The sequence below is a fragment of the Panthera uncia genome (genome assembly GCF_023721935.1).
Source record: "Panthera uncia isolate 11264 chromosome B3 unlocalized genomic scaffold, Puncia_PCG_1.0 HiC_scaffold_1, whole genome shotgun sequence".
NCBI classification, from domain to species: domain Eukaryota; kingdom Metazoa; phylum Chordata; class Mammalia; order Carnivora; family Felidae; genus Panthera; species Panthera uncia.
This window is the reverse complement of record NW_026057582.1, coordinates 96,670,062-96,685,627: the sequence shown is the minus strand read 5'-3', so window position 1 is coordinate 96,685,627 and position 15,566 is coordinate 96,670,062. Positions and strand designations below refer to the sequence as shown.

General features: G+C 34.7%; 1 protein-coding gene across 1 annotated transcript in view; it reads right to left on the bottom strand.

The window, feature by feature from the left end:
- The window catches only part of TEX9 (testis expressed 9), a 63,375-nt gene extending 48,045 nt beyond the window's left edge, over positions 1-15,330 (bottom strand). Inside the window, exons 1-4 of the mRNA XM_049613674.1 lie at positions 15,259-15,330; positions 15,063-15,154; positions 5,826-5,889; positions 4,088-4,167 (exon numbers count right to left, since the gene is read on the bottom strand). Coding sequence (XP_049469631.1) covers positions 4,088-4,167; positions 5,826-5,889; positions 15,063-15,154; positions 15,259-15,285 — 263 coding nt within the window. The 5' untranslated portion in view covers positions 15,286-15,330. The remainder of the gene's footprint in view (positions 1-4,087; positions 4,168-5,825; positions 5,890-15,062; positions 15,155-15,258) is intronic.
- Positions 15,331-15,566: the final 236 nt, after the last annotated feature.

The window sequence follows — 15,566 nt, the reverse complement described above, 5'->3', positions numbered from 1 at the left end:
AAACACTTCATCATATCCCCCTGAGAACTCATTACCAGAATAAGGACATAAAAACAAAATTACTTTCTATCAGATATCACCTACTGAACTAGTTACACATAGGTTATTTCAATATTAAATACAAAAATATACTTAGATAGATATTATATACAACCTCTCAAAGAACCAGAAATAGCTTTGCAAAGAATAAAAAGAAGGCTTTAAAACAGCTTAAAATTACAGACTAAGAATCATTCTCACATATGACATTAAAATGTTACCAAATTTTATACAAAATTTTAGCTGTCCTCTTCCATGGCCTTCTTATCAAAAATATTTGCCATTTCCTTACATTTTCTGTAGCTTCCATTGTTCCTTCCCAGATACACAAACGTATCAGCCAAAAGACATTTAACGGTTATCTGTCTCCCTCAGGTTTAGCTGAGTGACATTACTTTGCTAGTGTATTTCTGTGAAAAATGAACTAAAATAGAGTATTCTAGTTACTTTCATTACATTTCTCCATGAAAGGTTTGTACGTAACATGACTGAAAGGATTTGTGTGGTAAACCTTGCTTCCAACAGATCGAAGGATATGTATCCCATACTGTTAAGAAGCTAGATTCTGGTTTTCCAACTGTATTGTTTGGCAGAGTAACCTTGGATGTTGAAGACCTATTATAATGTATACTGCCTGACCATAATCATTTAGGTGTATTATTCTCCAAGCTAAAATGGATTGTCTCTCTACAGAATTACCTTCCAGATTCAGCAATTCCCAACTAATAGTCAAGTAGCATGTTTAAAAGCCAATTGTTCAAACAGTAGTATTTTTTTAAAAAGTCACCTGACCAAGGTAAACAGAGGTGTCATCACCACTTTGCACTTAAGGAAAATTTTGTGAAAGAAAACCAACAGATTTATCTTTAGGCTTGTGAAATCAGTCTCTCACTTGCTTCAACAGAAACTAGGCATTAGCAGTCATTACCATCATTTCAATCTATTCATTTACTTGATAAAAGCCATGCCTCATCTTCTCTGTAATCCAAATTTTGGAATTTTGATAGCATCATTTCCCATAAAGTATCAGAAAGTGTTATATATAATAAGGATGAGTTGTTTCACGTGTGTATGTCAAACGATGATATAAAAAAATTTTTATGGGAAAAAATTTTATTAAAAAAAATTAAAATGCACCAGGCATTAACTCCTTGGAAGCAGGACCTGGTCTGTTATCACTGTATCACCAGTAGCTAGACCTGGCATGGATGGTGTTCAAAAATTGTTTCTTTTTTTTTCAGAAAGATTTACTGATTTACAGTAAAATATACTCTTTTTAGCTATACAGCTCTATAAATTTTAACAAACTTTAGATCATATAACCATAACAACCAAGACAGAGAATGTTTCCATCACCCCCAAAAGTTCCCTTGTGCTTTGCAGTTAATTATCTCCCCTCCACAACATAAAACCACGAATCAGATTCTGTCTCTATAGTTTTACCATTTCCAGAATGTCAAATAAAGGAACATAGGGATAAGGGAAAAAAAAGAGAGAGAGAGAGAGGCAAACTAGAAAATAGACTCTTAACTACAGAGAACAAACTGATGGTTACCAGAGGGGAGGTGAATGGTGGGGGGATGGGTGAAATAGGTGATGGGGATTAAGCTGTGCACTTGTCATGATGAGCACAGGGTGATGTAATGGCAGTGTTGAATCACTATATTGTACACCTGAAACTAATATTACACTGTATGGTAACTAACTGGAATTTAAATAAAAACTTTAAAAAAATGGAATCATACAGCATACATATATTTTAGTCTAGCTTCTTCACTTAGCTTCTATGTTGCTGCTGCATCAATAGTTCATTGCTTGTTGCTGCCAAGTAGTATTCCATTGCATGGATATAACATAATTTGCTTATCCTACCTGTTTACTACTTGATAGATATTTCAGTTGTTCCAGTTTTGCAATTATAAATAAAAGTGCTATAAACATTCGCATAAAGGTTTTTGTTTGGACATGTGTCTTCATTTCTCTTGGGTAACCAGTGAAAGGAGAATTGCTGTATCATACGCAGTATTTTTGAGTAAATGAATGATGTCCCAATATTTCAAGTATGAGCCAACTGTACTACTGCTTAAATAACACATTTCTTTTCTGTTTCTAAGCCTTCTAAGGTGTTTAAACATTAGACCCTCTTGGGGCTGTTCTGCTTTCACAGCCTGCTTCTTCATCTCAGAAGAATGGGAGGACGCACAGCTGTTTTAAGATTTAAACAGTCACAGTTTTAGTCTATCACTCAAAGTTTCTTTGCCAATAAAACTCCCTCAAAAACTAGTGGATTTCACACCTATTTGATTCCAGTTAGTTCTGTGTGCCATTACCACACCTACAGTTCTCTCCGAGACTGTATTTCTTTAAACTGAACACCTCACCCTCCTCCCCTTCTCCTTCCTGACTTTAAAAATGGCTTACTTTGAGGTTGTCAGGCTTCTATGGGGAAACTACAGCTTTAGTTAGATCTTTGCACTGAGCCATTTTACCCAATTGGAAAGTTTCACTAGGTGCCATTCAAAATGATCCTTGCCCTGAAGAATCTTAATCCACTGTAAAGTTTTATCAATAGCATGAAGCGCACATCTTTAGTTTGACTTTTACTTCAAGGCTGAGCTTTAATAGGCTTTTGTTCCTCAAAGATTTTCTCTATATCATAATTTCTCTTGTCAAAAAGCAGCTAATTCTACAAAGCAAGAGTCATCAAGACAGTGAGGGAGGGCATAAGAAAAGATATATAGATTGGGACGCCTGGGTGGCTCAGTTGGTTGAGTGTCCAACTTCAGCTCAGGTCATGATCTCATGGTCCATGAGTTTGAGCCTTGCATCAGGCTCTGTGCTGACAGCTCAGAGCCTAGAGCCTGCTTTGGATTCTGTGTCTCCTTATCTCTCTGTGCCTCCCCTGCTCACACTCTGTCTTTCTCTCTCTCAAAAATAAACATTAAAAAAATTAAAAAAAAAAGATATATAGATCAATTGGGTAGAATTGAGAGTCCACCAATAAAACCATGTGTCTCTGGTCAGGTGAGTTTTGACAAAAGTGCCAAGACCATTCAGTGGGCAAAGAATAATACAGCTAATAGTAACTAACAGCACATACTACTAATATTCTGTTTTCCAACCTCTCTCCCTAACGCACAAGTTCATTTGACACCTGTTCTGCCTTCCCATTTAGCAAAGGTGGCAGTTTTACTAAATCCACTGCTGGTACATTTAATACAACTTCTCTATCTTTCCAGGATCAGTTTCCTCACTGGCTACCACCTAACTACAAACCTAAAGCCACACTTTTTTCTACCATAAGTTCCATATGGTCACCCAGAGACAAGGCTGGGAGATTTCATCAACTGGATTTTCACTGATCATGGCATAGAAAGACTCAGCTTGAGGTTCAAAACCCAACTCCTATCTGTTGGCTTCGAAGAGAATAGTCTGACTTTTGCTCATAGCAAGAAACTTAGAATGTTGGGTGATCATTATTGCCTCAGCTTTAAGATTTTATAGTTTTATTCACATAGATCTTTTATGTTTCCTGTTAAATTTATTCCTAAATACTTTTTGGGTCCCTATTTTTTTCTTTTAACATACCTGAAGTCCACATGAAATTCAAGGGAAAAAAGATCTAATATATTTTATTTTTACTAATTTATTTATTTTTACCTAATTTTCATATGCAATTTTAAAAGAAAGTATAGGATGTAAGAACAGGTTCGGAAATCTTACCAACTGTGGTTTGCATCTCAGTGAAATCACATATTATCTATATACCCTTGGGCAAGCTCCTGAACTTTGCTAAGTTCTAGTTTCCTCATTTTTAAAATGAGGACAATAACATTTATTTCAAAATAGTACTCTGAGAATTAAATGAGATAAAGTAGGTAAAGGGTTTACATTGTGTCTGGCTGATATAAGCTCCCATTTTATTACTACATTATACATTACATTATTCTTCAAATTATAAATTTCCAATACTTACATGCAAAAAGATCTTACATAAAAAAAGATCCAAATGCATCATCAAAAAAATGGTATTTGAGATTTAACTTACTTTAAATTGCAATCCTCTTCCTTTTCATATGATTTAATTTGTGTTGAAACAGGCCTCAATTGGTCTTCTTGCTGATCTCTCTAGTTAAATGAGTAAAGGTAAGTCATATAAACAAAAATCACAAAACCAGGATATGGTTAAGTGCCTTTCTGATCGTTAATCATTTCAGAGTTGTCCATAGTTTCCATGAAATCCAGGCACAGAATTCGAAATGTTATGGTATGAATATAAGGTTTGGAACAATGTAATTTCGCCTTTCATTCTTTTTGGATTAAGAAAGTCAATTTTAAAGGAAAAATGTATCAATGCCTTATGTGATCTTATCTAACTCCTGTTTCCCCACTACATTAGTCTTCCAACTTGTAACATACAAAGGAAATTAGGCTCACAGGAAATGAGAACATAAATCTGTTTAATGGGTAGAAATGCTTATGTCAAAATAGGCAAGACTTCAATGTTAAGAAGATCATGAAGCACTAAAGTACTAAGTTTTTTGTAATGATGTATCAAGAAATCAAAGTGAGTAAACAAAAATTCAAGGGAGCAAAAGTTATATCCATTAGCTTCTGTGGGGCAACAATGTCTTCTCCCCTTTCCCAGCCCTTCCTGGGCTTCTACTTTACTCTTTTTCGGGTAGAGGTAGATTGTCCTTATTAGAGGATTCTTGGAGCAATAAATCCCTCATTTTCCTATAATATGGTTTGTTATTTTCCTACTCTAGACACTGGCAAAAACTAAAAGATATCATAAATATTTTACTAAAAGTAAATTTTTAATTACAAATGAAACTAGCAAGTCTATAACCATTATCTGAATACATTACCTGAAAAGAATGTGATGTGTGTGTATGTATGTGTGTATATATGTGTATACATGTATATTATATATATTATATTATATATTATATATGTGTATACATAATACATTATATATATACATATTATATATATGTGTATACATAATATTATATATAACATATATTTATTATTTCAAAACTAACGAATAATGAAGGACTGTATAAGGCAGTTCAAACAAATTATTCCCTATTCTTCACTACCCTCCTAAGGGGGATGGGTGAGAATTTAAAAGAAGATGTATTAAGTAGAGTAAAAACTGAAAAAAGTTTGAAAGCAGCCACTTTATTCCTCTAAGGAATAAATAATGGGAATGTTGATGCATACGGAGCTGCTTACATTAGGAATAAACAATTTGGTAGCCAGAATGGGGCAAAATATGCTTATATTGTCTAGTGATAAAACTTCACTACATTTTCTCTAACTATAAAACTGACTACAGTCTAGCCCTAAGAATCTGAGTTACATCCAACTGCAGAATTTAAGAAACAAATTACCATCTGAGTGTCAGTGATGACTGTTATCCTTTATTCAACTTTTTTGCAGAGCCCATGTTATTTCTATCCTTACTGAATTACCAGAATTAATTATATACATCTACTCTCAAACATTAATTTTAAAGTAGTGGGAAAGATTACTAAGTATGAATGTTCTTACTAATTAGATGACTGGAACATCAAACAGAAAACACTTTTTCAGTGGCTTTTCAAAAATGCGTGCATATCAAAAACATATACTTGCATATATATACACACACCTATTCATATATTCATGTTCATTCTGTGATAATTCATTGAACTAAAAATTTATGTTTTGGGCACTTTTAAAAAGTTAAAAAAAACTAGCGCTCACATGAAATTAGTAATAATTGCATATTTACTTACTATTACTTCCTCAGCTTGTCGAACCAGATCAGCTGTTTTTGCCTCCAATTCTGCATTTAAACGCCTAAAGGCAGAAAATAATTATTATTTGGGATATACTCAAAATTCTAACAAAAATAAAAGCAATTAAATTTCAGTAACTACACTTTAGTTAATCAAAAAAATGCCAAAATACACACATGACATTTCTATTCTAAAATTACCATTACTTTAGAACTCTTACCTCCAACCACTCATGATTCCTTATCTTTTGTGGTAGAAATTCATACAGTAACTCGTGGCCTCTCTCTGGCCCTCACTTCAGGTGGAATGATTTATTTGGGTAGAACAAACTGGATGGGTTCAACTCAGTTTCACTCTCCATCTTCGTGGGATCAACTCCAACTGGGGACAGGAATAGGGCAGGTCGGGGGAGAGGCCTGCTTTGGTCTGGGGTGTTGCTGCAACTGGGGAGATAACTCTGGGTTTAGTGAGCAGACCTAATGTGGCTCACACCTCAGCTACATACTTCAGTATCAGCTTCAGAAACAAAGGTGACTGTTTTGGCCTCCACTTGCCACTCCTTCCTCCACCCCCATCCCTGCCTCACCCCACCACATCTACTTGGAATCTAACCAAGAATAGGAATACTATTAGGCTCCATTTAGATGGGAAGAATGGCAAGAATGGCAATATCACTGAAGGAAACTCTTTTTAAAGAAAAAAGTGCTCATAATCCTTCCACCATCATCCAATTGTTTTTATTTTTCATATTCCCTAATTTTCATCTATACACACAATTTCATACTATGCTTTCCTACAAAAAACAGAAGGAATATGTATCTCCACATAATCTTTATAATTCATGCCTTAAATGGCTACACAATTCTAATGAGTTGCACTTAACATAATGTACTAAACTGTTCCTACTGTTAAAGATTCTTTTTCACTTTTAAAGGTTAACACTATAATAAATATCTTCAAAAGCATGTAACTTTTTAATTTTATTCATAGGTCACATTTCTAGACCATCTAGTCTCTTTTGAAATTACATGAAGGGAATATGTTGAGTAATTTTTAAAATGAGATATGATATTGTTTGTTTTTCTTCGATATGTGATTCAGAAGAAACAAAATTCAGACAATCCCCACCCCCCAGTAAAAAAAAAAAAAAAAAAAAAAAAAAAGGAAGAAGAGAAGCAATACTACATTCCTTATGCCTTCCTAAAACAGTCTAATGTAAGAAATATTTTTACATCTTAAGATCAGTTAATCAAAAGAAAAATAACTAATAAAGACTTAAAGTTGCATTTAAGATGCCATTACTTGATTTTTCACATTTTCTTAAGAATCATGAGAACTTAAATAGAAGCTTCTGGTCAATATAGTTTCCTCAGGATGACTCAGAACACTATTCTGCTCCAAACCATGGATGTCCAAATGGACATGTTGGATAAAATGTAATGAAGGAAATATTGCTAAACTCCAACTCAGGCAAGGAAAATACCCTGACACTAAAAATAAAGCAGTAACTCAAAGTGAGAGCAGTAAACAGGAACAGAAGCCAAAAGAGTCTAACAGCTAAAAACTGATGCATGTGTGGGAGTCATGAAGGACTACACCTGTGAAACACAGACTATAAAACACTACCCATAACATTAGGCAAATGGAAATGAAACTGGAGTCATGGGTGGAAAAGATTCTCTTGTCAGTGGTCAGAGCAAATTCATCTTTCCCAGATGGTGTGGGGACACTGTGCCAAATTTTAGTGTAGAAAGGTACACCGAAAGCAGTGAAAACTCTGATAAGCTAGGAAAGGTAAATGTGAAATCAACCTATAATGACATTTATTCATGTAGAACATATGGAGCTCTCTCAGAAAGCAAACCCTGCTAAAAATAACCTCACAAACATAACAAACTGCATAAAGAAGTTACCAAGACAGAGAAACAGCAGACACGACAAAACTTATACCATAATAACTAGATTTTCTAAATCTATAAATAAAAATCTAAATCTAAAATCTATTTTTAAATATTTTAAATCAGGATTTTTCATTTGCCCACTCCCCAAAAAGCAGGAATAGAAACTATTAGGCAAGAGCTAATATTTTTTTTTAACAAAAGAACACTGAATTTAGAAAAGAACCAAGTAGAAATTACATTAACAAAAACACAGTCATTGCACTTAAAAACTCAAACTCAATGGTTACACTGAACAATCAAATGAACTGAAGAGGAAATGAATGAGAGATAAGAGACAATGCACCTAAAAGGAGATAAAGAGAAGCAAAAAGATAAAAAAACAAAAGAAAGGTTAACATGCATTGAAGAGAGACTGACAAAGACATATGTACATCTACCTAATAGAAGCTGCAGAAGGAAATCCCAGAAGCAGGAACATCAATATTCAAATACTGAGAATTTTCTAGTACTGAAGAAAGACATGGATCTCAAGTGGAATTAAAATAGTGAAATTAGTCAGAGAAAGACAAAAATCATATGACTTCACTAATATGAGGACTTTAAGAGACAAAACAGATGAACATAAGAGAAGGGAAACAAAAATGTTATAAAAACAGGGAGGGAGACAAAACAGAAGAGACTCATAAATATGGAGAACAAACTGAGGGTTATGGGAGGGGTTGTGGGGAGGAGGGATGAGCTAAATGGGTAAGGGGCACTAAGGAATCTACTCCTGAAATCATTTTTGCACTATATGCTAACTAATTTGGATGTAAATTTAAAAAAATAAAAAATAAAACAAGTTTAAAAAAAAAGACTGTAATCTGGGCACTAAGGTTGGTGTTATTAGAATGGTTACTGTTTCTAGGTCTTTTCATGGACAAAGCTAGGAAATAGTGGGTGGGGGGAAGGGGAGGAGATGTTTTGTTTATTTATTATATATTTATTTATTTATTTTTAATGTTTATTTATTTCTGAGAGAGAGACAGAGCATGAGTGGGGGAGGGGCAGAGAGAGAGGGAGACACAGAATATGAAGCCGGTTCCAGGTTCTGAGCTGTCAGCACAGAGCACGACACGGGGCCCGAACTCACAAACCTTGAGATCATGACCTGAGCCGAAGTCGCTCAACCGACTGAGCCACCCAGGCACCCCTATTTTGTTTTAAAGATAAAATAAATCATAAGTTCAAACATTCTTCCAATTCAAATTCAAGACTACAGAGTTTTTACTTAGCCTCTTTTATGTTACATTCATATCTCCTTTTCCCACTCTGATCATTCTGGTTCTCAAAATCACTGGGGATAAAAGAATTAAAATTATTATATAACAAACATATATCAAAACATATATATATAATCATATAACAAACATATATCAAAAAAGAAAACAGGGGCACCTGGACGACTCAGTCAGTAGAGTATATGACTCGTGATCTCAGGGTTGTGGGGTTGAGCTCCATGCTGGGATTAGAAATTACTTAAAATCTTAAGAAAGAAAGAAAGAAAGAAAGAAAGAAAGAAAGAAAGAAAGAAAGAAAGAAAGAAAAAAAGAAAGAAAGAAAAAAAGAAAGAAAGAAAGAAAGAAAATTAGCCCACACCTGTATATGTCATAGTGAAATTACAGAACTTCAAAGACAAAAATAATCTTTAAATTATCAAAGCAATTATTTAAAAAAAAAAATAGTCTACCAGCATGATGTTCTAAAAAGCTGAGAGTAGACAGTTTATCAACATCTCTAGATTCCAATAGACAATGAAGTGTTAACTTCAATGGATTGCAGAGGAAGAAAACTGACCATTTAGAATTCTATGTCCAACTAAACTACCATAGAAGAATAAGTGTTAACAAAATTTTCAAAAAAGACTGCAGACTCAGAAAAAGTAATGAAGGGTCTACACTTCAGGAAGGAGGAAGCTGGACCTAGAAAAAAGGTCACAACAGGGAAAAAAATTAGAAAACATGATGATAAATCTAAATTAGTACAGAACATAAAAATAACATTAATGATAACCTGGAGAGCAGGAATGTTCAAAACTAAGAGCAAGTCAAGTATTATCTAACTTGACAGATAGAAGAAAACCAAGTTAAAGCATTTTAAGGTCTTTCCAAACCAGAAAAAGAAAAATAGAGATACAACAAAAACTTCAACCCAATAGAAGACAGAAAAGAACAAAGGGATAGTAAAGAGGAAATACAAAAAATAAAATGACCCAAAGAATTTCAAATTAATGACACAATAATGTAAATAAATTCACTTATCAGAGGCAGAAATGATCAGACAGGATATAAAAACAATGTTTTTAAAACTAAATGATATAAAAAGCTTATAAATAAAAGAATAAAAAATGGAACTAATAATGAAAGGAATAATTCATTTCATCTGGAAGATTTAAGGAAATCAAACAATATAGTGTCCAAGCAAAAAAATGAACACAATTCTATGAAGAAGTTTTTAAATTATAGTTATAGCTTATTTCAATACACCTCTAACAGGAATCAACAGAGCTAGCAAGAAAAAAAAAATGGTGAGGATACTGATATTATGGAAAGCCAAATTAATTAGCTTGAGCTAAGAGATTAATCAACAAATAGCAAATATACTTTCTATCAGAGAATACATGAACATTTACAAAAACTGAACATGTATCTATTCAGAAGTAAGTTTCAATACATTTTCAAATATCATTAGTATGTAATTCTCTGACCATAGTGCAATTAAACATAAATTTTAAAATTATAAAAATAAAGCAATCAAACAATCTATATGCCTGGGAACTAAAAAACTCCTAAATAATCACTTATGAAAATCATAAAATATTTAAAACAAATAACCACAAAAGAAATATATCAAACTAGGCCCTGAAATACAAATAAGCTGTAGGTGGAGAAAAATTTACAAAAATTAAATGTATTTATTAAAAAATTAAAAACAAAACTAAAAATGAAACTAAAGTAAATTAAAAATAACTTTTTTGTTTTAATTTGAGACAGAGAGCATGAGCAGGGGAGAGGGGTGAGGGAGAGAGAGAGTCTTAGCAGGCTCTATGCTCAGTGTGGAGCCCAACACAGGGCTGCATCTCACAACCCTGTAATCATGATCTAAGCAGAAGTCAGGAGCCAGTTGCTCAACTGAGTGAGCCACCCAGGTGCCCTAGTAAACTAAATATGAGCTAAATTACTAAACTAAAGAGTAAAAAAAAAAAAAATCCACCACAATTAGAAGAGCTAGGATAAAGACCAAATAAAAAAACATAGATTAGCAGCAAAATCAAAAGCTAGTTCTCTGGGGGCATCTGGATGGCTCAGTCAGTTAAGCATCTGACTCTCGATCTCTGCTCAGGTCTTGATCTCAGGGTCATGAGTTCAAGTTCCGTGTTGGGCTGGGCATGGAGCCTACTTAAAGAAAAAAAAAAAAAGCTAGTTCTCTGAAAAGACCAATAAAATAGACCTTCCAGCAAGACTGCAAAAAAGAAAAGGCAAAAATAAATGACACTAGAAAGCTTCCATAAGATGTGTGTGTATAAGGTAACAAACACGCACAAGACTTAAAATACACACACACACACACACACACACACACACACATCAGACACATATACACATAATGGAACATTATTCAGCCATAAAAAAGAATGAAATCTTGCTACCTGCAACAACGTGGATGATGGTAGAGAGTATTATGTTAGTAAAATTAAATCAGAGAAAGACAAATAACATATGATTTCACTGATGTGGAACTTAAGAAACAAAACAAATGAGCAAAGGAGGAAAAAAAGAGAAAGAGAACCAAGAAATACTTAACCACAGAGAACAAACTGATGGTTACCAGAGGGGAGGTGGGTGAGGAGATAGGTCAACTTCGGGATGGGCATTAAAAAGCACACTTGTCGTGATCAGCAAAGAGTGGTGTATGGAAGTGTTGAATCACCACACTGTACACCTGAAACAAATATAACACTATATGCTAACTATACTGGAATTAAAAAAAATAGTAATAAATTAACTATTTCTTAAAAAATAAACATATTAAGCGTATATTTATGTTTTTATATTATAAATTTACCTTTTTAAAACATACATGAAGTGGACACTTTTCTAGAAAACTATAAATTACCAAAATTTATTCTGGAAGCACTAGTACATCTAAATTAATGATTATTCATTTATGAAACTGAAATGATAGGCAAAAAAATTCCATCAACAAAAAATACATCAGACTCAATTTCAGTTTTAATCAAAGGATAGATGATCCCTAGTTACAAAAAGCTTCCAAGAACAGAAAAAAACAAAAAGGAAAACTATTCTGTTGTTTCATGTGGCTAGGATAATATGGGTATCAAAATCAGAAAGGAAAAGAACTAGAAAAAAGTATAAGACCAATTTCATTTGTTTGAAGATGCAAAAAACCTACATAAAATTAGAGCAGTCAAATCCAGCAGTCTTTAAAGGAAAATAAAAAATCTGCTTAGTAGTTCAAAGTGTTAAAACATTAAATATGGTGGGGGAGGGCATTTAGTCACCTAAATTAATTAGGGAAAAAAGTTTTGATAGGATTTAACATTCATTCAAAACAGGAATTAAAGGAAACAATGTCCTTAAACCTAATAAAACAATCTAGTAAAACTCTATTATCAAATTTCATACACAGTGATAAATTAACTGGGCTCCTTAAAATCATAACCAAGATAAGGATGCTCATCATAACTTTTTCTATTCCATACTGCAGTGGAGGTGCTAACCAGATTGATTTAAAAAAATGCATAAGAAACTGTGAAGACACAAAACTATCCTTATCTGCATTTAATATAACAATGATTATAAAAAATCCAAGGGACTCTATCTACACAACGACTAAGAGAGTTCAGCAGGACTGACTATATATAAATACAGGCGTAAGATCAACATACAAAATCACCAATGTTCCTACACATCTAATCAATTAGAAATATTTTAAAAAGCCATTCATTATAGCCACAAAAACTATAAGGCACCTAGAAATAGATTACATATGTGAGGGTTTAATGTAGTAATATAAAATATTAAAGGACACCAAAAAACCCCAACCCCTGTATAAATGGAGATGTATCAATATTCATGGAAAGAAAGATTCAATACCATAAAGATGCCAGTTCTCTGCCAATTAATCTATAAATCCAATGTCAGTGGTATTTATGGGTATGGGATGTGGGGAGGAGTGGGGCTTGCCCTACCGGTTATCAAGACCATTATAACAGAGGTCACAGAATCTTACTGTTTAGATTTCTAGTTTTATAATATAGGCAAGAAACTTGGAAAACCTACTGACTTGAGTAATCAGCACATTCTTTAGTATATTCTCTCAGATGGTGATTATTTCCTGAAAATATCTAACAGCAGTTGATTGTAGACCATTCTGGATTGGGATCCCGGCAAATTCTGTGTTCTGCTGAGTGGAGACATCCCAAATATGCTTAATATCAAGAGCGCATGTGGCAAAATACTTTGTTATTACCTCTTATTCTTGCCCATAAGAATGGCCAGATATTTTACTCTTCTGCATGGCACAGAAGTGATCTATAGCTTCAGGCAGAGCCAGGAAGCCACTCTGTTCATATATGCCTCAGATTTGCACACCTGAGTACAGGTAACAGAACAAGCAACAACTGGCCACCTTTACCACAAAATGACTTTTGTTAAAATAGAATAGCTCCTATAAACGTCTTTAAGAAGACTTGAAGCAGGACCATAACAACATACCAGAGCTAGATGCAAATTATACCCCTAAATAAGTAAATGAATTAACCTAATCAGTGCAGGTATTTAGTGCTATCTAGAGTATAATGAAAATAACGATTTGGGGTTGAGCACAGCTGATTCAGACCTGTACACAGACAACAGATGAGTTACTTAGGTAAACTCCTGAAGTGAATTAATAGGCCCATTTCATTAAATAGAGGAGAATTATTATCTTCCTACATGTTATGGCAAATTAACGAGTACATGTCTAGTTCATCAAGAGAGTTCACTTCAGTTTTAACTTTAAATATGCTTTAATTTTAAGTACAGATCATATGGTAACTCTATGTTTAACTATATGATGCAGTACTATAATGTTTCCCAATTTTAAATTAAATTAGATAAATTAAAAAGAAAATGAGTTGGTAAAATATAATTTTTTGTAAGGGTATATGCAATGACAAATAAAAGACGTGGTCTCTTACTTTAAAGAACTTACAGCCCAGTGGAAGAAACAGACAAAAAGTACACTAACAAATGAATTTGTAACAATTATGCTAACTGCAAAGAAAAATTAGTAAGTCCCTATAAAAAGAGTAACTGGGGAGCTTACTTTAACATAGTTCAGGAAGACCACGTGGAGCATTACAGGTGGAAGGCATATGTGTGATTGTCCTCAAGGGAAAAGTCTGAGAAGCTTAAAGACCAGTGAGGCTCGAAATTGGTACGCAAAAAAGAGAGGGCACCAGATCAAACTAGAGACAGGAGCCAGATCAGACAGCTTCTTTTTTGATTTTTTGATTTTTATTTATTTTAATATGAAATTTATTGTCAAATTGGTTTCCATACAACACACAGTGCTCATCCCAACAGGTGCCCTCCTCAATGCCCATCACCCACTTTCCCCTCCTTCCCACCCCCCATCAACCTTCAGTTTATTCTCAGTTTTTAAAAGTCTCTTAGGGTTTGGCTCCCTCCCTAACTTCAGACAGTTTCTAAAGTGCAACAGGGAACCACTGCAAAGTTTCAAGCAAGGGAGTGACATGATCAAATTGAATGATTACTCTGGGTCTGTGTGAAAACTGGGGCATGAAGGCAGAAATGATCTAAAAATGAAAGCACGTGTTGTCAGAATAGGTATAATTACACTGAGCGCAGATAAGGAAATGCTCCTCCCAACTCCACCAAATGTGGATGAGAACGGGAATTCCAACTTCAATGAGAAACACGCTTTCAATTTAAAAACCAAGAGAAATTTACATAACTAAACTCTAGGGACTCCAAATTAAGTGGATTTTCTTAAACTAGAAACTGAAATATTGGCAATTCCTGCTATCCTACTCACAAAGAGCATTATCATTTTCCTGATGAACATGTTTACTTGGGGTAAATTCCCATCCCCTTCAAACACTGACGATGCAAGCGGAGAAAAGATGAAGAAAGACTAGCGAATAGGATGATGAAAGGAGAGTGGTAAACAGTGAGTAACCCAGAAGACCCCGTCAGTCACCAGGAAAGTACTTGCAAGCAGCCTCATTTGGGTAAAGGAAAGTAGGAAAAGCTGAACGGCTTCTTACTTATATTCTTCCTCCCGGGCAAGTAGGTCACGTCGAGGCGCAGCAGGTTGCTGAATACGCTGCGGGAGCGGAGTGCCCGGAACGCTCCGTCTCTGTAAAAGAGAAAGGGACTTTCAGACCCGAAGTTAAATGAGGTTCCGCGTTCTCAGCCCGCTGGAAATCTAGTCGCTACTCGCGTGTCTGTGTTTGAACTGACCCGGGGACCGACACTGCGCCCCGCCATCTTTCACGACCGACGCTGTTACCGAGGCAACGAACTCATCTTCCCGCGAGAGTTCCTGCATCCCAGACAGCCTACCGCCCTGGGCGCAGACTCCTTCTAGTCCTGGACTCTAGAGCTGTCTGAGACTGGGGTGGGGCATGAGGGCTAGGGAATAAGCACAGAGGAAGCTGTAGCTGTGGACTGAAAGGGGGAACCGTGATCTGCACTGCCCCAGTAGCCCAAGAAGCCAGCCTACTGGGTCGACATACAAATTGTGAAGTTGGGGTTGGAAACGTTTCAAT